This window comes from Lontra canadensis, unplaced genomic scaffold (assembly GCF_010015895.1).
Source record: "Lontra canadensis isolate GAN:19392208 unplaced genomic scaffold, GSC_riverotter_1.0 scaffold8, whole genome shotgun sequence".
NCBI classification, from domain to species: Eukaryota; Metazoa; Chordata; class Mammalia; order Carnivora; family Mustelidae; genus Lontra; species Lontra canadensis.
This window is the reverse complement of record NW_022631002.1, coordinates 13,120,014-13,146,643: the sequence shown is the minus strand read 5'-3', so window position 1 is coordinate 13,146,643 and position 26,630 is coordinate 13,120,014. Positions and strand designations below refer to the sequence as shown.

At 41.2% G+C, this 26,630-nt stretch overlaps 1 protein-coding gene across 1 annotated transcript in view; it reads left to right on the top strand.

Annotated features, from left to right (window-relative positions):
• HYDIN (HYDIN axonemal central pair apparatus protein) overlaps positions 1 to 26,630 on the top strand; it is a 335,705-nt gene that overhangs the window by 41,673 nt on the left and 267,402 nt on the right. The window contains exons 4-6 of the mRNA XM_032853995.1: positions 4,014 to 4,133; positions 7,683 to 7,817; positions 20,042 to 20,241. Coding sequence (XP_032709886.1) covers positions 4,014 to 4,133; positions 7,683 to 7,817; positions 20,042 to 20,241 — 455 coding nt within the window. The remainder of the gene's footprint in view (positions 1 to 4,013; positions 4,134 to 7,682; positions 7,818 to 20,041; positions 20,242 to 26,630) is intronic.

Genomic DNA, 26,630 nt, shown 5'->3' with positions numbered 1-26,630 from the left:
TTGTAGCTCAGTGTCATATTCCTTTTATTTTCTTCCTACTTCACTGGTTGTTTTTATCTTCTTTTATTTTTTTAATCACTTTCCTGTTCCTGATCACTAAATATTGGAACTCCCCAGTACTTGGTCCTTAAACTTGTTTTTCTTTTGAACTCATTCTTCAGGTGACCCCATTCTAAGAGCAGGCTTTAAATTACAATTTTTTAAATGTTTACCTTCACAACTGTTTATCTTGCTGTGGCCCGTCCTCTGAACTCTGGCTCAGTTATTCAGCCCAATGAATGATTGGAGGCTCAGATTTAAAATATTCAAGCTCTAATTTTTGTGTTTCCTTCCTTCCCTAAAGACACAATCTTATCTCTCTTGTCTCCTCCATCTAGTATATATTTTCTCAGGCCAGAAACCTACCTTGCGATTATCTCTGATGCCTCTTTTTTTCCTTCATCTTATATGAAATCCAATGACAAGTGCTATAAACTTCTGCTTTCACAAATATGGCTTTAGTCAGACTGCTTTTCACCAACTGCACCAATACCCTTCCAGTTCAAACCACCATTCTCTAGACTACTGAAATAGTCTCCATGTTTCCATCTCATTCTCCCATCAATTCTGCACAAAGAAGAAAGAATGATTTTTTTTTTAAATGTAAACTAGGACATGTTACTTCCATGTGTAAAGCCATCCAACAGCTTCCTCTTACCCTCAGAGTTATAAGGTCCTGCATTGTCTAATCCTATTTCCCTCATAGACCTCTTTTCCTTCCCTAGCTCATTCTCTCTAGCTGTGCCCCTTCCCCTTTTGTTGCTCTTCAAACACTCAATGATAATCCCCACCTCAGGACCTTTGCACCTGCTAGTCATTCTAACTGTAATCTATTCTCTCAGATCTTTGCAGGATTTGCTTAGATCTCTGCTTGGATGTATTTTTCTCAGAGAGGCTCTCCCTTGACACCTATTGAAAAGAGCATACACCCTGCATTCACACTCTCTCCTTGTCTGTTAGTTTTCTCTGTAGCCAAATCACTGCCTGACCTCATATTATACATTTCTTTATTTTTTATCCATTTCCCCAAGAATGTCAGCTTCATGAGGACAAGGGCTTTGTTGGCTTTGCTCACTACTGTGTGCTTAACATTTGGAGAATATTGGAAACTCAATTAGTATTTATGAGTGAACACATGAATTTTTCATCACTTTGATTGCTTAAGTCCTCCCTGCCTCTTAATTATTTGCTTTGTGGTTTCGTATTTTTTTTCCATTATGTCTTTTGGGTTTATAGTCAAACTGTGTAGTCAATATTTTCATTGGTTCATGGCAACTTTCCTATTAACTGTTCTTCAATTGCCATTTTCTTTATTCCTTTGTTTTCCTTGAATATTTTTGCACTGATCTTGATTTATCAAGATATTACTATTATTGTTTCCACTCATTTTTGGAGGGAAGAAGGGCATTTTTCCCGGACTTGTGATCTGCAGGAAATTCTTGTTGAGGCATGTCCTAGTGGTGTCCCAGACCAGTAGGAATCCTTCATGATTCTCAGCACAGCATTTTATGAAAGAGGATTGTGTGCATGTGTTTATTTAGAAGGGGGCTGAGAGGAAGGAAGGAAGGATGAGCTGTGTTAGCCTTTTCCCAGAGTTGTGACTTGTGGGGACCCTTAGGAATCAGAATCCTTCTCTCCTAGCCTGCCTCAGTGAAAAACTCCTTCCTATAAACATGTGAAATTATGTGTTGCCCATTAGGCCCTGCCTTCCCTACTGTTTCCTGATGCCAAATGGCATACAGGTAATTTCTTATTGCCATTCCTCCTAGTATTCCAAACAAGGAGTTGGTGGTTTTGCCTATCAGAGTATGCCACCTGCTTAAGAGGTCTGTATAGTGCAAGCCTTAGCTGAGATCTGAAATTGTGGACATTCTCACTGGGTATCTCTTAACCCTGGTTATTTGTGGCAGGAGGGGTGGGGAAGGGAGCTCAAGCTGCCAGTTAAAACCTATATGAAGTCCATCTTGGAGTCTGTCATTTATGCTGAAATCCATTGTTTCCTCTGCACTATAAGGCCTCTGTCATAGGTCCAGTGATCTGTTTCTGGACTTTTCCACACCATTGGTCAGTTTATTCAAATCCAAAACATGGTATTTAATTGCCATATATATTTTTTTTTTCATATAAATATGAATTGTATATCTATAATAAAAACAGTGGCAGAAGGGGGCAGAGGGACAGAGAGAATTATAAGCAGTCTCCATGCCCAGGGCAGAGCCTATTGGGGGGCTTGATATCACAACCCTGAGATCATAACCTGAACCAAAATCAAGAGTTTGACACTTAAGCAAGCCACCCAGGTGGTCCCCAAAACTATATATACATATATATACATATATATGTATGTATTTTTTTAAGATTTATATATATGTATTTTTTTTCTTTATTTATATATGTATATATATCTTTCTTTTTTTCTTTATTTATATATGTGTATATACATATATTTTTTAAGATTTTATTTATTTATTTGACAGAGAGAGAGATCACAAGCAGGCAGGGAGACAGGCAGAGGGGGAGGGGGAAGCAGGCTCCCCGCTGAACAGAGAGCCCAATGCTGGCCCGATCAGGACCCTGAGATCATAACCCGAGCTGAAGGCAGAGGCTTAACCCACTGAGCCACTCAGGTGCCCCCTTTTTAATCAATTTCTAATGTTAAAACAACTTTGAACTTCTGAGACAAACCCAATTTGGTCATGATATGTTATCCTTTTTATATATTGTGGGTTTCAGTTTACTAATGTTTTGTTCCTTAAAAGAAAAAAAGCCCTATTGTATATAACTAAGATTAACCTATAGTTTTCCTTTCTCCCGCTATGTTTCTTAGTTATAAGAAAGTTGTGCTACCATCCTCAATTTGGGATATATTAATTTTGTTTCTTTCCTTTGGGAGAGTTTCTATAATATTCATGATTTTTCTTTAAATGTTTGCTAGAATTTGCCTGTAAAGTTATTTGGGCTGGCGTTTTCTCTATCAAAAGTTTTTACTTAGAGATTCAATTTCGTAGTTCAAGAACTGCTCATATTTTCCATTTCTTCTTGTGCTAGTGTTGATAAATTGTATTTTCTTAGATTTGTAACTTTAATCTAAATTTTCATATTTCTTGTGCTCGCTTCGGCAGCACATATACTAAATTTTCACATTTCTTGACATAATACCCAGTTATTATCTTTTCAGTTAGTTCAGTTTCTGTTGTAATGTCCTTATTTTCATTCTTTATATTGTCTCTTTGTGACTTCTGTCTTGTTTTCTTGATCATACTCACCAGACATTTTATCAATTTTATTAGTCTTTAAAGACTTGACTTTTGGCTCTGTTGCTTCTGTAGTTACTTTCCATTTTATGAATTTTTATTGTTTTGGTTATATCATTTTTTTCATTTTGTTTGGATTTTTTTCTTATGTTTGCTATTGCTTTTCTAAATTATTGAGATGGATGCTTACATCTTCATTTTGCAGACTATACTAAGGTGCCCCAGGGTGCAACTGTATACTCACAGAGCAACATGGAATATTCTAAAATTTCAAGGAAACATGGCAATGCTCAAAACCTATTGGATTCTACCTAAGCTAATAGCTTGAGATAATTCATACTTTTAACATTAGATCATACTGTCTTGTTAAGCTCTTCAGTTCCTTCACACAGATATTTGTTGATAGAGTTTTTCTTATTATTTTCATAGGGAAATCATGACCTTATTCACCATTGCTGTAAGTGGAAGTTTTGGGTTGGTGTTGTAATTAGCCTGTATTTTTTAAACGAGGACCAAATCTTCTACTTTCTTTTGTATTAAACAAGTTGTTCACAATAACTTCAGTACTTATAACAATTGTTGCCTATAGCAGTTACCCCTTTCTGAGTGTTTTGTATGTTTTTAGTATTAACATCCATAGGTCTATGTAGTATTTTCATTTATTGCCCTGTCATTTCTGCCACTGTGGGACTGTATAATGAATTTACTCTTTCAATGCAGTCCTCAGGAGTTGACCTGGATCAGGCATTATTCCAGCCCTTTCCATCAGAAATTGTGTTTCAGAACTATACTCCCTGTGAAGTCTATGAAGTTCCACTCATTTTGAGGAATAATGACAAAGTGAGTATGTTTGCTGGATGTACCTTTCATGGATATATAAGGGATTAAATAAAGTGGGATCCTATAGGGTTTTAGATGAATTCTTTAATTTGAGAGACCTAGAAAAGTAGATTTAAAACATGCCCTTTGACTATAAGTTTAATGAAGACAAGATTATGTTGATTTACTCATGTGTGTTCCAGCCCAGATCAGTGTCCACCAAATGATCAACTCCCAATATAGTAACATTTTGTTGAGTAAATTACTAGCTAGGTAAATGTCGCAATTTTTAAAAAATGTTTATTTATTTATTTTAGAGAGAAAGAGAGTGAACGGCGGTGGTGGGGTTATGGGCAGGGAGTGAGAGAGCCTTAAGCATACTCTTCTCTAAGCATGGAGCCCAACTCGGGGCTGGATCTCATGACCTCAAGATCATGACAGGAGCTGAAACCTAGAGTTGGCTGCTTAACTAACTGAGACACCAAGGTGTCCCAAATGTCATGAAATTCTTATGTGTGACCAGTTTAGCTAGGTTTTCATTCAAGACGGGGTAAAACATATATTTATGTTTTCTGCTTTAGAGCCCCTGTAAACTCTACTCATATGAATTGCAGTTGTTGAGGTAAATTATTTATACTTTATAAATTGTACTTTTTAAAAAACTTCAAAACAAATATATCTCCCTTTCTCCTTTTTCTTTCTCCAAACTTCAAAACAGATATATCTTCCTTTCTCCTTTTTCATTCTCCTCCTTTCTACCTTAGATAGCCTTCAGATTTTTGTCTACAGATCATTTTGGACAGCTTCTTGCACTGTCTATACCTTGGCCTTTTGTTGTGGCAACTGAGAGTTTCTTCTCCATCCATATGCCTTTTTCCTTGCTAGAGATAAATTATGGTTTACTTCAAGAAAAGGTATTAAGTGCCTGAAGAGTTCCTTGACATCTAACAATAATGGAAGAAAGAATAATGTGGGAAGTCAGCATGAAGCACAGTTAAATGTGAAAAGTAATCAGAAGGAGAGGAAGGCATCTGAGAGATACTGAACTTCAGATGTGAAGACTGGTAGGAATACCTCAGGAGTTCAAGAATGTGGAGACAAAAATTCTAGCTGTAAGAAAAAGAAGGAAAATAAATGAAGACTATGCAAGAAAACTTTTAGTTATATTTGGTACAATAGCTCATTAAAGGAATCACTGATGCCTTTCAGAGATCAGTGGGGTGATGTGGTGACAGCAAAGTCAGACTCTGGAGAAAATGGTATATTTAGTTCTTGGCTACAGGAGTGTTAGCAAGAGAAGCTCAAGGGACAGAAGTTAAAAGGGTAGGCAGAGAGAAGAAAAAGAATCTGAGATGCTCAGAATTATGCCCCTAGACCTCAAGAAGAGATGTATTCCATAGACATCAGGCCTCTCTCTTTTCATATAGGCTGCCAACCAGTTCCCTTTGTCAATTCCAGTTCTCTTTTTCCCTTTCTCCATGACTTTTTTACTCTTGCTCAAGTATTTTAAGGCTGTTAAAGACAGAGAGGAGCTAGCCCAAGGGATATTTTGATCACTCTTCCTTGGCCCTAAACAAGAAATGATTGCCAGTGGGTATAATATGAGCAAGTAAAGGGTATAGGCCATTTGTAAGTTTTGTCTGCCAAGGGGCACTAAGTTCTCATGGATAACCCAGTACCTCTTGGTTCGATGCTGCTACAGTGTGACCTCACGAAAGGAAGGTCTTCATCCAGGGAAAGCCCAGCTACCAAAAGTAGATTGATTTCTCTAGCCTAGGCAGGCTTATCCTTGGGTAACTCACCCAAGAACAAGCCTGCTTCTTTACTTCCTTAGTTCATGGACTCATAAAGAACTGCTGGGATAAATAGGGGCACAGAAAAATGCTTTCTATCTTATTTGCCATTTATTTCCTTCCTCATTGGCACTGAATGCAAAAGATAAAGCCTGTTTGGTCATTATTTCTCTATCTCACAATACAAGGTGGGAGTAAGCTATGAACCCTCTACAAGGCTCAACTTGATTCTACTTAGGATATAATCATTAGCACCCAGACTCTAGAGTCAGACTAATTTGGTGGATTCCAGCCGAGCTGTCTCCCAGCTGCAGACCGCGGGTAAGTTGCTTCACTACTCTGGGCCACGGTGGTACTAATAGTACCCATTTCACTCAACTGTGTGGAATATTAAATGAGGTAATGAACGCAAAGCGTTCAGCTCAGTGTCTGTCACATAGGAAGCACTAAACCATTATTATTGTCATTACTATTACGTACTGTTGTTGGTATTTTCCTTTTTCATTTTTAATCTATGATTCTGCTTTTGCCAGAAGTATTCCCAGCAAGCTTCCACAGTGTCGTTCTGTCCATCATAAATGACACTGCACCTTCCCCTTACCAGCAAAGCCAGATGGACTCCTATCACATTCGCATGTCTCTTCCTTAACCTCCACTCTCTAGCCTTAGCATCTGTCTGAATTCTCTCTCTGCATTTCCTCTTTCTTTGCCCATCTAGGTTTCAGTTTTGAGAGGTTGTGTGGGTTCTTTTGCCCTCATTTTGCACCCGAGACTTCTCCGTCACCTTTAATTATATAGTTCACTGTCTTCTGCCCCCTTTGAGTCTTCAAAAAAAAAAAAAGAAAAATCATTTCCCTTTCCTTGTGTCCCTGGAACCTCCACCCCCATTCTCCTTGCATTTGTATGTCTTTTATTGCTTAGACTGTGTTAGATAAACAGAGATACGTACTCTGGGCAAGGCAAGCAGAGCAGAGGAGGACTTGAAGAGAAGGAGAAGCTATTTGAAGCCATTCTGACACTGGCCTGGGGACCCTGTGCTATTGCTCTGTTCTTGCTCACAGTGGTGTCTACTGAGGACTGTGCCCCAGATGGAAGGTGGACTGAGGCTGGGGCTTGCTGAAGGACACTGAGGACAAGTGTCCTGTTCCACGTCTGTAGAACGGGGGTCATAAGGTAGCTCCGAGGATATTGAGAGGATTAAGCCGTGCCTTATGTGCAGGGGGTGGTCCACAGCAGGCATGAAGGAAGTGTGAATTCTTCTCCTGGAGCACTTCTCAAATGTTGGGAAATCCAGCTTACCTCTGCTGTGTGGGTGGGGTTTTAGCTGATCAAGCAGTTCCTCTTCAAACATGGTCTTATTTATTTATTTAGATTTTAGTTATTTACTTGACAGAGAGAGAGCAAGGGCATAAGCAGGGGGAGCGGCAGAGGGAGAGGGAGATGTGGGGCACGATCCCAGGACCATAGGTTCATGACTGGACCCAAAGGCAGACACTTAACCTACTGAGCCACCTAGGCGCCCTTATCATTTAAATGATGCAATGAACAAAGGCTTGCAATAACAATAAACATGAATAATAACTTCAGTAAAAATTAAAGCTCAAATGCACTGAGTGAGTCATCTCCTCTCACAGCTGAAACGGAAGTTAAGCCTTGACCAAGGTCGTGCGTGGCTAATGAGAAGCCGATGGAGATTTCCTGGAGGACAGCAAAGCCCGTGCTTCGGCTTCTGCTTTTTCACAGGCACAGTGTCCACTGTGGTGTGTTTCTCTTGCAGATTCCAAGGTTGGTGAAAGTTACTGGGGAAAGTTCACCTTACTTTAAAGTCATCAGCCCCAAAGATTCCGGCCACAAAGTAGCTCCCGGCGTGCCATCCATATTCCGAATCCTCTTCTCTCCAGAGGAGAACAAGGTAGGAAAGCGGTTGAATACGTATCACTAGCGGTTTGTAATTCTGAACATTCGCAGAGGTGGTGCTGGTGCTGGCAGTGTTGTTGTCAGTGGTGCTGGTAGTTGTGTCGCTGATAGTGTTGGTGGCAGTTGGTGGTGTTGAGGGGGTGGTGGTGGTGTTGATGGTATTAGTGGTGGGGGTGGTTAGAGGAGCAGTAAGGGTGGCTGAGAGGAGGGGGCAGCGCAACCCTGGGAATGAGGGAAGGACGGTCAAAGAGACCCAGGGGCTTCCATGAGCTGTAAGTAGCCAGGGTATAAAGAGGGGTCATCTTTCTGGGTGCTCCCCAACCTCCCTCACCTACCTCAGCATATTTATATTTGACTCTGAGCCAGAGGGTCACCAAAAAGGAAAAGGTGTGCTCTAGATGCAGGCAGTCGAGGCAAAAGATAGAGATATGGCTTCTTGGAAATTTGGGATCTTAGTTAGTTGTGTCCCTCCTCCCTGGGTTCTAACAAGTTTAGAAGAGACCGAAGATCCAAATATTGATCATGGTAGGATTCTTATTAATGGCAAAGAATGTGGCCAGTACCTGAGGCCCGGAAAGAGCCTTCTCTTGCTCCCCAGTTTTGGCAGATAACTGGGCTCTGAGGGGCTGACGTCCGGAGAGCTCCACTGAAGCCCAAGCAGACCAGCTAGAGCCAAGAGCAGAGACCTGCCTGGTCCGCTCAGCCCTGTCCACACCTCAAAAGGCCAGAAAGAGCCTAAGTTCAAAAACAGGCCATTTCCCCTCCATACCAGCCCTCCACTCTTGATTCTACTTAGGATATAATCATTAGCACCCAGACTCTAGAGTCAGACTAATTTGGTGGATTCCAGCCGAGCTGTCTCCCAGCTGCAGACCATGGGTAAGTTGCTTCACTACTCTGGGCCACGGTGGTACTAATAGTACCCATTTCACTCAACTGTGTGGAATATTAAATGAGGTAATGAACGCAAAGCGTTCAGCTCAGTGTCTGTCTGTTCCCAAGCCAGGCCATTCTGAAGCCCTCTCAGTTGTAGAAATTCCAGTTCCTCCTGGAAGGAAGGACCAGCTAAGGGGGACTGAGGATGGAGGCTTCCTCCCCAGCCCTTTTCCAGGATTTCAAAACTGTGGGTTGAGATTTCTTCTCAGTGGGCCAAAGTGGGGACTTGTGGGGAGGAGGAAAGGGCTTTTACCGGCATAATTGAAGGAGTGAGGACAAAAACAAGGCTCAAACAAGCAGAATAAATTGTCAGGTTATATATAATGTTAATGGTGTGTGCTCGTCTGTATTGTGCCCTTAGGGTTAGAACCACAAAAGCATGTTAGAGACAGAAAGAACCAGCTTTGAATCCCTGCTTCTTCATCACTAATACGTATCAGCCGCTTTTATGCCATTACCAGTATTACTGCCACTATTGCTACTATTCCTGCTTCCTGGAGAGCAGGGATAGAGAATATCATGTGGTCGGCCAAGTGTGTATCCCTCTAGTGAGTGGGTAGAAATTCTCTTGTAATAATGCTGCTGTTAAAATTCTGCCACTTTGTAGCGTTACTGTCTATTTCTTGGGTTGTATTCACAGGCCTATAATTTTGCCTGGGGCCCTAGGGAAATAAATGGAAAGATAAATAGCTCCAGAAGTATTGAGGTTTTTGATGTGCTATTGTTGTTCTCTGCTATCACAGTCCCTGTTTTTTTCTTGAGGATCTAGATCTGAATACCATCTGTGAAGAGATTGGTATCTGGATTTAGTTTGGGTGTCAAATCCCTCCACTGTCATTTGGGTAGGAAACCTTTGTGCAGCTTGAAATAGAAAGCTTGCTGGATTCGAGGAGCTGGAGTTCCTTACTTCTTTTCTGTGCTGGAAAAAATATGTCTTCTGTTGGATAAGTGTTGTTCTACCTGTAGGGAGTCTGGCTGAGAAATGAACACACGGGAGTTTCTGAGGAGGTGGAATTTTCTATATGTGTGACAAGTGTGTGGGTTATATGGATGAATTCATTTGTCAAAATTGTATGTTTAATATTTATGCTTTCTAATATATCTAAATTCTACCTTGAAAACTATAAAATAGAATAATTGCAATGGAAGTGGGGAGTAGATGGAGATCTAGATGAAGCCAGGATGGCAGAATGTGAGTATTTGTTGAAGCTCGCTGGCAGGGACACAGCACTTGTTACACTCTTTTGTTTTCTTTGTGTATGTTTTCAACTTTCCCTAATCAGAAGCTGAAAGGGAAAGATTTTATTGATGCTTATCTATATAGCAAATAGATAACCAACATGTATGTTAGGTATGTTTGTATTTATTGTGTAACTATGAAATGCTAACCTTCCTGTTGAGGGTTATGACTTGGCTATATTTTGTGGCTGCTTTTCTTACTCCTCACTTTTGCATTCCTTCTTACCTTTCCATTTCACCAACCCCTAATTAAAAAAAAGTTATTGACAACCTCCTGTCTATTGGCAAACCCCTAATTAAAAAAATAATTAAGTTGAGAGTTGTCTTACTGTTTCTTCTAAGTATTTGAACGTCATCAAAGTCTACATGCATGTAGGAAGAAACACAGAGTGAGAACAATGGCTACCTATGAGAAATTTAAGCAGCCAGTTTTGGATGCAGTAAGATTTTTCTGGGCCTGGACTCCAAGCTATAATATAATTTACAGAATGTATTTTTCTAAAATATCGTGATTTCTCCTCTTGCTGGCTTGTCTAAGACTCATGGTGGGAATTTGGGGACGCTCCTGCGGCTAGCTCCAGTCCCCCTTTTCTGCCAAGATCCTGTTGCACGTGCCCCATCAGCAGGGTCCCTTCTTAGGAGTTTCTGCCGGTCGTCTGGGCATCTGCATTCACTCACCATTGGAAAGCCAGGAGACCCATGCACAGAACGACCAGCAAGGGTGAGTCGTGCTGTCTGCAGTGCCGTTCCAGAACATGGCACAGGAGCCAGGTTTATTTCAGGGCAGAGAAAAGTCAGTCTTTTCACCGTGTCACTTTCTCTTCAGTCGGCCAAATTGATAGGCAACATACACATGTATTTTTCTTCCTTATCCCCTGCCGATGTGAGCACACTCCATTCTCATTTACCCTCCTCCCATCTGGAGGGCGAGATATGTAAATTGCAGCATGCCACAGCTTAATAAGCCAGTCCCCTTTCAATTGGATTTTCAGCACCCGTGTATATTAGCCCGTCGAAGATGATGATATAATTTATATTTTTCCCTGTCATCTTTTAATCTGGCTTCCTGGGGTTTAACTTGTTAAGAATGCCAAGGGGCCCAGATAACAGGTGCAGCAGATTCACTCTGGCGTTCCTTATCTCTTCTTGTCAAACAGACTTAAAAAAAAAATGATCTGATATCTTATTAATCTAATAATCCTGGTGTATGTCAATGTGGTAGAGATATATTAGTGTTCTCATTACACTGTAAAATTCTGGAGCCTTGCACTTTCCTTGACCTCTTGAATTTATATCTTTACTATTAGAAGGAGAATGAAAAGTATTAGGCTTTTGTAGGAAAGCAAAACTGGGTGCTTCCTTAGACTTAAGAAAACATCTGTTTACTATAGAATTGTCATATGGATACGATTGTGGTGATTTAAAGAGCAATTTTATTGCTGTTATGTTTTAAGAAAAAATACAATGTGTTGTCAAAATAATTTCCTGGTTTGCTACCATAAAATTTAAAAATTGTCCAAGAAGACTAGAAAAATGTTAATGTATTTTATGCTATCTAGGTATACAATGATAATGAATTATATTGTCAGTGTCTTTAATTAAAGTGTAGATACCATAAAATTTTCCAGAATCAACCATTTTTGTTGGCAAAAACTGTGATAGGGATTTGTCTTCTTCCTGCCTGGAATTCGCCCTCCCTAAGTCTGTGTGAGTCATCCCATCACCTAAGTGCCTAGCACAGTGCCTGACAAATATGAAGCATGCAGTAAATATTTGTTGAGTAATATAAGTAAGTAAAAATTAATCTCAAGAAAATCTAGGGAAGTTTCTTCAACTTGAGGATGGCCTACAGATGATCAAAGCAAAAACATTTAAAAAGGGCTCAAATATCTTTTTGTGCCATGAATGTATTAGACCTTCACTTTTTCTTGTTTTTCTCCATTTTATGTCACATCTTCAGTGAGTGTCTGTCACTACTGTTTAGCATTCTGAACTTGATAAACATCGTTTTGTAATAAAGCTAACAAGGCTAGTGGGAATTCTCTTTGTGAAGAACTCTTGATAGTTTAGTACCCAAATGAAGATATTAAAAATGAGTAATATTCTTTCATTCACTCTAGGCCAGGACTAGTTCTATGAGCCAGAACCCACTGGAGAACAAAACAAGCTTTGGCCTTCATGGAGCTTATGTTCCTCCATGAATAACAGGCAGATGTATAATGGAATGTCAGCTACTGACATGGTAGAGAATAGAGAGTGATGGGCTCTTGTTTCTTTTCAGTGGGGAGGGGGTCAGGGAAGCCTTCTGTGCTCAGGTGACACTGAGCAGAGAACCAAATTAAGCTGCGCACATCCGTGGGAAGACATTTGTCTGGGAGAGGGAATAGCAACTACAAAGTCCTGTGGCTGAAACACGCTTGACAGCAGGCTCGGGGAAGAGCGGAGAGGCATGTGGCGGACGTGGAGGGACCTGCTGGAAAATGATAGCTAGATGTATCTCAACTGGGAAGATCTGGATAGTGACTGGACATTTGACGATATTGAGGAGCTACTGTAATTTTTTAGGTATGGTAACAGTATTGTGGTTACATTAACTTTTTAAAGGTCCTTATCTTTCAGAGACAAATAACAAAGTATTTACAGAGGAAATGGTATGGTGTATGGGGTTTACTACAAAATCCGTGGAGCAGGAGCAGGATAGATGAAGCATGACTGCTCAGGTGCTGAAAACTTGGAAATCTGGGTGATAGATATAGATACACGTATACATATACACATACATACACACATACACATATGTATGTATATAGGTAGATATTTTTTAAGTTGGTTTGCTTAAGTCAGGGTCCAAACAAAGACCTGAATGCATCCCCGTCAGGTTCTGCCAAATGGTCCTCTATCCCCTACGTTTCTTGTAAACTGGTGGTTACATCTAGAGGCTTGACTGGATTCATATTTGATTTGCGGGGGGGCAAGAATTCTTAGGTGGTTGGTTCTTGTATTACATCAAGAGGCAAAAAATGTCTGTCATTCTGTTCTGGTTTCGTAATGATCCATTGAGGATCCTGAGGTGCAACTCCTCCAGGAAAGAGAAGATACAAACGGAATCCTTTTCCTTTACCTCCCTGGGTGGGTTTTGCTTAGGAATGCCATCTCTGCCTTGCATTTTGGGATCCGTCTGGTTGCTGCATGAGGATAGACTGAACGGAGTGTGAGGTGTGGCAGCGAGTTGCCCATCCTTATCATCTAAGAGAACCCCAAATTGGGATTGGAGTCCCTGCTGCCTAAAAGAAAAGACTGCACTTCCCCCAGCCTCCTTGACAGCTATGTGTGTCTGTGTGTTGGCCAGAGACGTGAGCGAGGTTTCCAGGTGTGTGCTCGCCGAAAGCTGACTCAGCGTGCGGGTGCTTCCTTTTGCCTCTCTGCCTTCTCCTTTTGGCCTGCTGCCCAGCTGGGAGAAATAGCTGGCATCCCAAGAGTTACTGTGCTGCACGGGCCGACATTGAGGGTAGATGCTGAGTGCAGTCATGGTAGAGCAAGAAGTTTGGAATTTGGGTCTCTGGGGACACTGCGGAGCCACCATCCCAATCCAGCCAGCTTACTTGTGAACTGGTTTATGGGAGAGTAATAAACTTCTGTGTGTCTAATCTAAGTTGCTCTGATTTTGTTCTGTTTCCTGTTAGATGCACCAGAATCCAACCCTGTTTACTACAGGCATAAGAGGCTGTTTAATAGTTGGGGTAAAAGATGAGGATGATTTGGACCAGGCTAGTGACAGCGAAGGTGTGGGAAGTAGGTGGACAAAGGATACACATTTTTGTGGTAGAGCTGTCAGGATTTGCCAAGGGATTGGATAATGGGTGTGAGAAAGGAGTCTAATTTGACTCCTAGTGTTTTGGCAAGCAGCTGACTGAATGGCGGTGCCATTTACTGAGATAGGGAAAAATGGAGGGAAAGCAGGTTTGTGAGGCTGGGTGAGAGTAAAGTTGGGAATCGGGAGGAGTCAGGGAATCTGGTGTTTATACATTAAGTTGGAACTTCCCTTTAAGCTTCGAAGTGGAAATACCAAGTAGGCCATTGGACACAATTATCTGTGGCCAAAGGGAGATGTTGGCTGGAGACAAATATTTGAAAATCATATAAGATGATCCTTTCCACCAAGGGGTGGATGAGCTGATGTTGAGAGTGAGTGTGCATAAAGAAGAAGTTGGAAAAAGGAGGAGGTGCCTGCAGAAGATGCTTCTAAGAAGGGGTGGTCATGAAGTCGGAGGAAAACCAGAAGATTATAGTGCTCTGGAGTCCCAAATGGATGCAGTATTTCAAAAAGGAGGAAGAGATCAACTCTGGATTATGTCCAAAGCTATGAAAAGTAGAATAGAATAAGGATGCTGAGTTAGCCACTGGTTTTATCAAAGCCATTAGTGACCTTGGCAGGAAGAGAGTCTGTGGAATGCTGTATACAGAAGCCTAATCGGGTGGGTTGAAGAGAGAATGGATGGCAAGGCGGTGGTGATATTGAGCACAAGGAACACCTGTGAGTGGTTTTGCTGTCAAGGATAATTAGAAAAACGGGGCAGTAGCTGAAGGTGGATGTTGGGCTCAAGGGTAGGTTAGTTAATATTTAAGAGGAAGCTATCCTAATGTGTCAGTGTTCAGTAAAGTGGGAAAACGGATGCTTCAGGAAAATCCTGGAGTGAGATAGAGGGATTGAGATCTAATGCACAAGGACAGGGGTTGAGCTTAGGAACAGGAGTGAAGGCAGAGTAGACGGATATGGGTGTTGGTGGATTAGTAGATCTGGGGGTAACTTAGAAAGCAAAAAGTTACAGGGGAAGTTAATTACCTTAAGTGGATCATTTCTACATGAATCAGAAAGCAACCACATTATCACCATACACTACAGATAAAAATGGTCAAAATAAATTCAGAAGTCTCAGGTCTCTTTTCATGCCAAAGGTCAGAGGCCATTCTCTTTGAATAGACAGAGAAATATAACCGCCTCCAGGAAGCCGAGAACCCTGCTGAGTCTTATGAAGAGTCGGTGGTAAAGGGTAAGGCCCAAGGCGCCTGACCAGTCTCGTTTTCAAACTGATTAGGACTTCAGAACTGATTCTTCCCTGCAGAGGGAAGAATTTCAGATTGAGATCATATTTAACAAATACTCTAAGTGGTTAGAGAATCCATAACATTTTCCAGGGACACCAAAGATTAAGTTCACTGAGTCCTAATCAAATATAGTTCCAGTTTTACTCTGTGCTAGCCATTCTTCCATCAGCTTTAGGAGTGGAGGAAAGGCAGAGGGAGGATTGTTGAGGGTCTAATCACGCTTGCCTTTGATGAATGCCTGGAGAGTCACTGGCTGCAGGAGAGAACCCCATTTTCCTTTGCCCGAGACTGTGAAGGACAGATTTATTGCCATGTTTGCTCTCTATTGTGGAGCTAATATAAAAATCAAGATTCATTCTTCTCCCTTCTCACAAAGTCAAATCTGCCATTTTCATATTTTGCGGCTCTGTTTTTTAAAGTTTGGGGGCTAGGTGTTTTGGAAGGAAAGCTAATGGACAAAAAGTAGACTGGATGTTTTGTCTGGAGAGCATTTTTATAAAGGATAAACTTTTAGGATAGATAGTAACTCATGGCTATGTCTCTCATAGTAGAGCGGAAAGAGCTTGGAATAAATATTTTGGCTCTGAACGGTGACCTGATTGCTCTGAATCTAAATACAGTGGAAAGGGAGTATATAAAGTAAAGTAATTGCTTAGCTTGAAGGCTGACAGTGTCTCCCCAGGCATTACGTCTGAATTAATTGTAAGCCAGTAGAGCAATATATAATTGTATATTACATAATCTAATATAGTCATATTAAATATAGAACTTCAGAGATTAGAATGCATTTTTAGGGAGTTGTTTAAAAAATTTCTTCATATTCTTTTATGAATATATGAATTGATTATGAAAAAAATATGTACTTCAGACCAAACTTCAAATCTTCCTCAGATGGAAATTTGAAATGGTTTGAAAACATCTCTGAATATTTCAATTAGTCTCCTAAACTGTTTTAAGCTGTATCCAATTTCTTATAGAACAAAGCAGAAGGTTTATAAATACAGAATAAAATAAGACAAATTACTTTGGGATCACCTCTCATTCTGGATTGAGTAGCATCTTTTGTTCTTTCTGTCAAAGCCTCTGTTAATATTAAGTCTCCACACGTGCCAGAAGCTTTCCAGTTCCTAATTCCCAACAAAACCTTTGCTTGCTGGGTTTGATCCACTAAGAAAAAATGAAAACAGTAGTTATCTCTTTAGGATTCTGATGAATTCAGACTAGACTATTTCATTGGTGAATTCTGTGGGGTTTTCTAGGATTAAGTATGCTTAATGCAATTTGTACTCCCTTATGTGTGATTAGCATAATTTTTGAGCCTGGCATTTCCATCTAGAAACCAGAATCAGTTGAAGAGCTAAGAGTCCAACAACTCAACTTCAATAAATTTTATGACTACTCTCCATTAGTTTTTATTACTTATTCCTACTGTAAGGCCTTTACATTTACAATTCTCCTTGCCAGGAACACTCCTTTCCTAGATCTCGCCTGGATGGGTCCTTTTGCTGTTCAGGTTTCTATCCAAAGGCCACCTCCTCAGGAAGGCCTCCTTGATTATTCTAACCAAAAGCAGCCTCTTCCAGCATTATCACTTTACCATGTTTTATCTTCTTCAAAGCCCTTGTTGCTTTGTGAAATTATCTTGTTGTATTATTATCATGAGGATTATCATCATTATTCTAACAATAAGAGTTAACACAAGTTGAGTTTTTCCTGTATACCTTACCCAAGTCCTTGTATTTAATACAGCATTTTAATAATGACAGCTAGTGTTTATGGAGTACTCACGACTCACCAAATGCTAGACAAAGCATGTACCACACTAGGCCAGGCCACTGCCTTGCTGCGCCGACTAGTGCAGGGGCTTCTTGACTCTCCTAGCTTTTCCCATTTTAGCTTCTTGCAGTTTGCTGCCCACAGAGCAGCTAGTGATCTTCCTAAAACATAAATCAGCTTTCAACAGCAGCAGGCTTTCGGGCATCTTCAGGTCCTAACTAGTTTACCAGGCCCGGTGGGATCTGGCCCCTTTTACCTCCCTGCCCTGTCTCTAACCTCTCCTGACCTCTGACCTCTGGCCCCAAATCACACTTCCCTCAGTGTGCCGTCCAGCCACACACGGCTCCGGTCTCACTCTGCTCAGATCTCTGCTGAATTATTACTGCTCACAGAGGCCTTTACCAAGCACGTCATATAAACAAGCAAGCAAGCACTTTCCATCCCCTTCTCATGCTTCATTTCTCGCTGCTGCTCAACATTGCTTTACTCATTTTCCTGCCCTCAGCAAATCTTTTTTGAATGTTTACCACATTCTGGGCCCTGTTCTAGGCACTGCATACACGAAGTCAGCATGATGAGTGAAGTCCCTATTGATGCTGGAGATATTAGGGGCAGGCATGTAGTAGACTCAAGAAATAGGTAGAATACGACTATGTTGGATGCTTCAGGAAAACTGAGGCAGAAGGAAAGGCTGGGGAGTGCTGGGGGTGGGGTAAGTTTAAACAAGGGCTGTCAGGAGAGGCTTTGGTGAGCCACGAGCCTTACCAAGTCCTGAAGCAGGTGAAGGAGTGAGCTCTGAGTGACTAGAGGAAAGCGTGTTCTGCTCAGAAACAGATCGTGTTTGCGGGCTCTGGAGGAGGGTGGCTCTAGCATGTTCGAGGAGCGATGGGGAGTGAGCAGTGGGGAAAGGGGCTGTGGCCAGAGAGGTGACGGGACACCAGGCTGTAGCATTCACAGGCCCTCCAGGTCTCAGCCTGGCAGACTGAACAGAGGAGCAGCCTGAGCTGACTTACATGTTAACTGGACCCCCTCGGGCCCTTGTGTGGAACACGGACTTTAAGGGAGCAAGGGTGGAAATAGAGGTCACTTAGCCCAGGAGAGATTGGAGCGGCTTGGGGTCAGGGTGGCAGGGCAGAGATGGGAAGAAGGGATTGTGGTCTGAATGTATTTTGAAGGTCAGTCCTATAGAATATCCTAAGAAACTGAGAAATAGAGTGATCAAGAATTCCTCATTCCAGGGTTTTAAATCCAGGCCACTGGCACAGTGGTGATACCAATACCAAGATGGGGAGGCAGTAGGGGAACAGATGGAGGGTGTAGGGAGGGCCACAAGCAGGACCCAGATGACATTATAGAGCCCATGTGGGCATGAGAAAAAGGGTCTCCCTCTGGGCTGATGCAGTTGGAGCCAGCCATGTGGGCTGGATTTCGGGCCCTATTCCTTCTCCATCTTCGCGCAACTGTAGGCGGTAGCATCGATCATATTACGTTTGGGACATGCCTCCAGGGAGGTGCTGACTGGGCAGCTGGGTCTGGAGTTCAGGGAGACATAGAGACTCCAGGTGTACCAGGCGCTGTCACGTGAGCATTCCTGGCGAGTTCATCTTTATATATGTGTTATGTTGTATATTAGAAGCGCTTTACTTACCTTTTCATTATCTATGTTGTTATGCAAGCTTGAAGTGATCCACGTCTTGTTTTCTGCTTCATTGTATTTGCACACCTAGCTCAGTAGCTGGTACCTGAACACTTAATAAATGTGGTTAAATAAATAAACTAACCGGGGAGACCATTGCTTTATCCTGGTCCTGTGGGTTGCCTGAGATTGAGGGCATGGTCAGGTTTATGTGTCAAGCTATACGTCAGACATTCCCATTCCCACTCTTTACCTAAAGCCCACGGAGAGATTTTCTGTAACCTCCACCTTTTAATACCATTTACTACATGGCTGCTGAAAGAAAATTTAAGTTCCAAGTGGACTTTACATTTATGAATGTCGCCATGCATCTAAATGATGGGAAAACCTAAAACAAAAGCTTGGTTTAGATAAATTCCTTTCATAGTAACTTCTGAGCTTCTGATCTATTCTTGAGGGGACTACTAATACTTTCCTTTTATATCTAGCTTTATTTGTTGGTGAGGGTTCCATTTTTACTTTTTCTTTGGTATATTGAAGATGAGAGTTCTATTTTTCTATCTTATGAAATGATTTAAAAAAAAAGGGTGCCTTAATTTCAGCGTTTCCTTGCATTTAAATCCAAGACTGGGGAAAATACATGTCTTGGACCTCAGCATTTTTATGTTGAATGGTCAGTGATGGCTTTGCTCAAGAGACGAGGTTTAAACTGGGCTATGTAACAGTTTGTTATTGTCTATAGTAACAGATTACCCCTAAACCCACTGACTTCAAATAATAAACATTATTGCTCACAAGACTCTGGTTCAGGGGTCTTGACTGGGCCCACTCATGCATTGGGTCAACAAATGCTGCTTATCTTGGTTGGGCTCTCTCATATCTGGGGTTGTAGGCTGGTCTGGCATGGTCCTGGCTGGGACATTTGGGCTCTCGTCCTGCAGTAGGCTGGACAATGTTTACTCATATGGCAGTGGCAAGATTCCAAGAGCAAGACTAAAAATGCCCAAAGCTTCCTGAGGCCTCAGCTTGAAACTAGCAGAGCATAATTTTGACCACGTTCCATTGGTCCAAGCTTGAGATGGAGAGATAGACTCTACTCCTGATGGAGAAGCTGCAAGGTCATAATGCTAAGAGTATGGGCTTGGAAGGACCATAAATTGGAGCCATTAATCTAATGGCTTGGAGGATAAATAGGATTTGGAAGAAGGATGTGAAGCAACTAGTGTGAACTTCCTCTGATCTAAAGAAAAATGTGCCTTGACTGCCCGCATCCCACCTCCTTAATATTTGGAAAACACATGAAGCATAAGCTTCTCCACTGACTTGTGGGTTTTAACACTTGAACTGTTCTCTTTCTCTCAGAGAAGAGTGTCTCATGGAAAGCACATCTATAATTGTCTTGAGGAGCTTTCATAGAAGACATTAAGTTGGTTTGCAAGGCAGCTGGCACATGGCCATGTTACTTGCATAGTTATTTTGATCATGTTGGCATCTCCACAAATAATGATTATACCCTTCTCTTATAGGATTATGCCCATATTTTGACCTGTATAACTGAAAGAGAAAAGTTCATTGTACCCATCAAAGCTAGGGGTGCACGAGCCATCCTAGACTTTCCTGACAAACTGGATTTTTCCACTTGCCCTGTCAAATACAGCACTCAGAAGATTCTGCTGGTACGAAACATTGGCAACAGAGATGCTGTGTTTCACATGAAAACCCACAGGTATGCATTCCTCCAGTTCTTGTTTTTGATTGATTATAGCTAACTCTATTCAGCACAGGTAATTTGCTAGAACAAGCAGTCAGGGTGGAACTGCTTGTTATAGTCTTCAGTCGCAGGGCCAAGAGACCTCACCGATACAGGACCAACTTCCTCTTCATTCCAAGAGGAAACTAAAATTCAAGAATCACTTGGGGTTTGGGTATGGGTGGTTTTTTGAAATGTTAGTACAAATCTTTTTATTTAGCATAGAGAATGGCCCATGGAAATCTATTTGTAAATATATCCAGTCTTTCTAGGTATTTTCAGGTTATCTGTTCTGCCATACTGTAGGTACTAGGGCTGCTGGGGATGTGGGTGGAGGGCACATTCCTTGGGGGGGAGTTTGTGTTCAGTCTTTACAGGAATGTCCCAGGAGCATCACTATCTCTGAATAGTTTCATGTAGACCTAAGTTTATGTCTGGATTCCTATTTCTTCTGGCTGAAATATTACTTTGAGTATTTCTTGTAGCACAGTTCTATTGGAAATTCTCTTCATTTTGTCTACTTGAAACAAAGCATTTTGCCTTCATTTTTTTTTATTTAAAAAATTTTTTTTTAAGATTTTATTTATTTATTTGCCAGAGAGAGAGAGAGAGCGCGAGCAAAGACAGGCAGAGTGGCAGCAGAGGCAGAGGGAGAAGCAGGCTCCCCGCCGAGCAAGGAGCCCGATGTGGGACTCCATCGCAGGACGCTGGGATCATGACCTGAGCTGAAGGCAGCTGCTTAACCAACTGAGCCACCCAGGCATCCCTTTGCCTTCATTTTTGAGAAATATTTTCTACAGTTTAGAATTTTGGGTTGACTGTTCTGTATACACGTAATTTGTTTCAGCAGTATAAAGATGGCATTTCATTGTCTTTTGGCTTACATTTTTCTTATGAGGTCTCTGCCAAAACTCTTTGTTCCTCTAGATGTAATTATGTCTTTTTTTTGTGGGCTGCTTTTCAGATTTGTCTTTATATTTGGTTTTTAGTAATTCAAATAAGCTATGTCTAGGCATGGGATTTTTTTTTTTTTTGTCTTGTTTGTTTTTTAAGGATTTTGTTTTGTTTTTGTTTAGTTTTGGTTTTCATCCTGAGTTTCCACACTTGCTACATCTTTTGTTATTTTTGGAAAATCTTAGCCATTATCTCTTCAAACACTAATTCTGTTTCATTCTCTCTTGCACTTTCTTCTGCCCATAGGGAAGTTCTGTCTGCTACCAGTAAAGCAGTCTGCACCTTTCCCTCTCCTTTGGGGGCGGGGGGATTGTTCATCTTCAGATTTCAGTTTGCTTGTTTGCTCTGCAATGTCTGCTTTCCGATTCGCTCAAGAAAAGTTGTGATTTTGTGTTTACCTGCTTTTTTTTTCATTGTTAGGGTGGGCAACCTCTTTCTAGCTTTCTGCATCCCAGGCAGAAGCAAGACCCCTTGAACTCATTTAGCTAAATCAATCAGCAACGACAAAGTTGTTTTGAAGATCATTGTCTTTTGACCTTGTCCCTAAGTGCTTATATGGCCTTTGTCATCTCCTGGTGAGATTCACAGAGTTTGAAGGAGTAAGAAGCAGGTTAACTGGCTTGCCATGACTTACAAAAGAACGAATCTTTTTGGATTTAAAAAAGTCCTCCCACAACCACTTTCCATAATACACATTAAAAACTTACTGTTATACTCATATTTTTCCTATGAAAAAGAAAATCCACCTCAGGTGGAAAAACAGGAACAGGCAGCATATCTTCCTGGACTGAGGCTGAATCTTAAAAGCTACCTATAAATGGCAGTTTACTCTTTATTACCTTCATACAAAAGTGAAGTAAAATCACTTCATAGATGTCATAGTGTGAAGTTTCCAGAAGAGACGTAAAACTTTTCTGCCCATGTAACTATGAATGTGAAACATCTTCTAATACAGAAATACTTCCAAGGTAAAATAGTGAGCCAACTCAAGGACTAGCTAGGAATCATGAAGCCATTAGAAACTCTAGTCCGACATTCTCATTTTACAGATGAAGGAAACAAGGCCTGAGAGGGGAAATGACTTATCCAAGTTCCTTCATGAACTAACACCAAAACCTGGATCAGAACAAACATGGGCCAGTTCTGGGTTTACTTACCCTCGGATCCACTCCTTCCCTTTCCCAGGCTTCATTCAATATCTTCGACAGTTAGCTTTCGTAGCTGCGTCAGCCGAATTCCAGCTGACTTTGACTACTGCAGGGCACTAGAAGGAGAATGCAGAGTAATGGGGCCGGGACATTTCTCCTCCACCCTCTCTGCCTTCAGCAGAGGCTCCAGCAGAGGCTGCATCTCCTGTATGGTTCTGATTCCTGTTGGCCTAGCCTGCCCATGGTTCCAACTTCTGTCAAGTTCCCACGATCTGATAACACTTCCTCCTCCTCCTGTCTCCAGTCCAGGGGTGAGAATCGCTAACTGCTGTTACTTATCCCTGAGAGATCTTGTCATCTTAAATTGCGCTTCTCATTTCTCTCATCTTCTGGACAATCAATCTCTCAATTCAATTTGTTGGCAAATATTTTTGCTTTCCTGTTTAGGTATCTTATCTATTCATGATAGAGTAGTTTTATGTTCTTTCCACAAAATGCATGTTTTCTAAGCATGTCATCAATTCTTTGAGCTACCCCAAATCCTTCCAGTAAATCCGTTTTCTGTTTAAGTTAGCTAGAGTTGGTTTCTGTTGTTTGCAACTGAGAACCCTGGGGGTTGCAATGAGAAAGGATGTAATTGAACTTGTGGTCACATTGTATTAAATCAGAATCTTCGGGGAGATGCCCTGATAAGCGTCCATTCTAAAAAAAAAGTGCAGAGTGATTGTGTTGCCCCAAAGGTGAGGACCACTCTTTCAGTTAATATGATTGCCAACGTGGTAGAGCAATGGATATATTGTGAGATTTTGGAGTAGAAAACCCAGGGTCTGCTCTTACTCTGATCACTTTAAGAGTCAATGCACAGAAACAATATCTCATGGGAAATTATTTTTAAAAATCATATTCTTTTCATTGAAATAATGATTGAATTAATGGTTAAGCTTATAAATGGTTAGATTCATATAAATTATAAAAAATAAAATGTTCTTTATATGTCTGTTGCCCCCATTAGAATGTGAGTTTCTCAAAAGCAAGGGTTGTATCTGTTTTCATTTCTATTTTCCCTGCATCAAATATAATGCCTAGAAGAATTAAGTGCTCAATAAATGTTTATAGGATACCTAACCAACAATATATCACAAGGCAAATACAACTATAAACCTGTACAATAATTTAAAATAAAAAAAAATGGTCCTAGTACTATAAAGTAGGCATAATGTTTTTACGCTAATAAAAGGAGTCGCAGTGTGCTATAAAATATACAGAGAATATAAACCATTACTCTTCAAGTTTATTGCAGATTTGACCTAAAACTCTAGTAGGTACCAGAATAATTCTAACTATTAAAGTGGGATTAATTTTGGAAGGTGAAATAGGAAAGATGAAGAAGCAGTCTCAAAATCCAAAACCTTATGTCGGGAATCAGTTAATAAGAAAGATTGTCTGAAGAAAACATACTAATATTAAATTCCATATTTAATATAACAGAGCCAATATTCAGCCTTCTGCTAAAATATCAATTTGTAAGGATGGAAAAGTTTTAGTTCTCAAGAGCAGTTTACAGTGGGTTGAGCAAAAAACTCAAAATCTTTTTTGTGGCTCATGATTTTTCACGAACCCGTTTCCTCCCTAATCAAGCATTCGGTATTAATGGGGCTATTATATCAAAACCAAACATTTTGGTAGACAGAGACAGCTCTATGCCCTTGAGAAACAATGCCTTTTACCTCTTTGTTAAGAGTATTTTCTGATACTTGATATTTTCTGGCCGGTTCAGCCTGACTGCCTGTAGTAAAATGAAGTACAAAATCAAATTATAGACACTGTTTAAGTGCCAGAACTTAACACACTCTACCCAATTAACATCTGATTTATTGAGAAAGCTTAGGCAGCTCTAAGTAGCAATGGTTGTCCCAGGTGTTTTGTTTTTTTGACTACGGAAGAAATTTAGTGTAATATAAACCCAACAGTGAGCACAACAGAAAAGTATCTGTTACTTCTGTATAGAATTTGGATTTCTGGAGGTCCTAAAGAAGGATCTCTTTGTCCGTAGAAAATTAGCTTAGGTTCTACTGTGCAATACCATCCAATTCATTTCAAAACTGTTCTTTCCGCTACCAAGAAATGTTTGAAAAGAAAATGAAAGCGCCATGTAGGAAGAAAAAATATTAGGACCCAGGGAGGCAAAAATAGAAGAAAATATTACAACATTGTTCCCAAAGTCAGGAAACTGGGCCCAGTTCTCAGTTCTTAAGATTCTTACCGACACCATCAGGGACCAAAAGGAACCTTTAAGACTGTGAGCCTTACTTTGGATCTCCTACCTTCATCTCAGGAAGCAGAGATTCTTGAGATGCTAAAAGTCTGCTCCTTTTCTGTTCCACCAAAATGTTATAAAGGTGACTTAATGACTACAGATATTTTTATTTCCCTCTGAAAGTTGGTTATAATTCAATCCACAACCTCTTCTGAGAGGCTTCTTTCAGTAAAGAACTGTGCATAGGGTGAGAGACACAAAGATGTATCTCTTCAGGTGGCTTCAATGTTCAGGCATGGTTTGGGGAGGCAGAGAGAACTTGAACTTGCAGGCAGGCTTCTAACCCTGCACCATGGCCACCTCGTTGGGTAACTTCGGGCCAGTTGCCTGCCCTTTTAGAGCATCTGTTTTCTCATATCTAAAGTGGCGATAACAATACCTCCTTTCTGCAGATTTTCCCCAGGACTAAGAGGATTGGCGTACAGAAGGGACCCAACATAGTTAGGGCCCGGTGTGGAGTTCATGCTCATGGCAGTTTATTTGCTTTCCCTTTCTGGTTGGAACAGAGAGGGGGCGATGATAGGTGTGAGGTTATGGTGAAGGGAGTGGAGCCCTCCCACCCTTTCCTTCTCCAACTGATTTGGAATGTGACAGATAACATGGGACATTTGGACGACGTTATGTGTTTAATGAAAACGTAAAATCTGCTTGGGAGCAGATTGTGTGGAACCTCAAATGCCCAGGACTTTGAGCTTTATTACGTACATTTTGAGGACCACTGGTAGTGTTGAGATGCATGTGTTATGACCTATAGATGTTTTTTATGGTATCCCTAGAGCAATGTGAAGGATTGAGAGGAGAATAATAAAAACTTGAACTCATTTGAACACCCAAGATCACCCTCAGGCTCATCATCCATCTGGAGGCTGCCAGTGATGGAGATAACAGAAATAATAATAAACATTAGTTTAGCACTGCCTAGTGCCAGGCTTTGTTCTCTACACTTTACCCGTGTCCGCTCCTTTGGTCCGCCTGACAACCCTACGGAGTAGGTGCTGTCCTTACCCTCATCTTATAGACCAGGAGACCGAAGCTTCAGTGACTTGCCCCAAGGTCATGGCAGAGCTGAGTTTTGAACTTTTTCAGTTGGCTTCAGGCTAGGGACCGCTACCCGCATAGAGCCTCTACACAGTGCCTGTGGTTCACTGGAGAGCTGGTGCTATAGGTGTGGGAAAAGGACAAGGGAATGGGAAGATAAAGAAGTGAATGTAGAGGGAGATCCAAATAGAGAGCCCCAGAGAAAAGAAACAGTTTCCCATGGTGGGAAGCACTGCAGAGAAGATCTCAGGTACCACCATGTCCTACCCTTGCCATGGCTCTGTACCCTCACAGAAACTTAGGCTTTCGGACATTAAGTTCATTACCTAAGGGAAGATTTCAGGGATAAAACTAAAAAACAGTGTTGATAGAAGTAAATAATCAGAAAAAACGTAGCCTGCCAGATACATTGTACAACGCATTACTTTGAAAAACTAGCAATTTAGAGAAGTGAAATGGACCATGAAAATAATTAAATGGGCTGGGTTTTCTATTTAGAAGGAAGAACTCTGTAAGTTATTTAAGGTACCTCATGATCAGATCCAGCTTCTCTCTTACCACTTCCTTCCAGGGAAATGAAATGAAACGATTTCCTGTTCCCAAAGCCACCCTACCACCCCATTGTGTCCATGCACAAATTCTATTTTCAAAGCATAGAACTTATCCCCAGTTTGCCTTTCTAAATGCTCTCCACCGGTCTCCAGCTTGCTGTCACCCAGGAGGCTGACCTGCGTGGCATGGGTCAACAGGCTCCCATCCCTTTGGCTACTGATTGGGTTCAGCCAGTGGGAGTCCCAGCAGGTGACCAGATGAGAGGATGTGAAGTCGGGACACTTTGTCCCCTAGTGTCTTCCCTGTGAGGCCATCTGGGCTGACTGTCTGTCTCTCTTGACTAAAGGTCCTTGCCC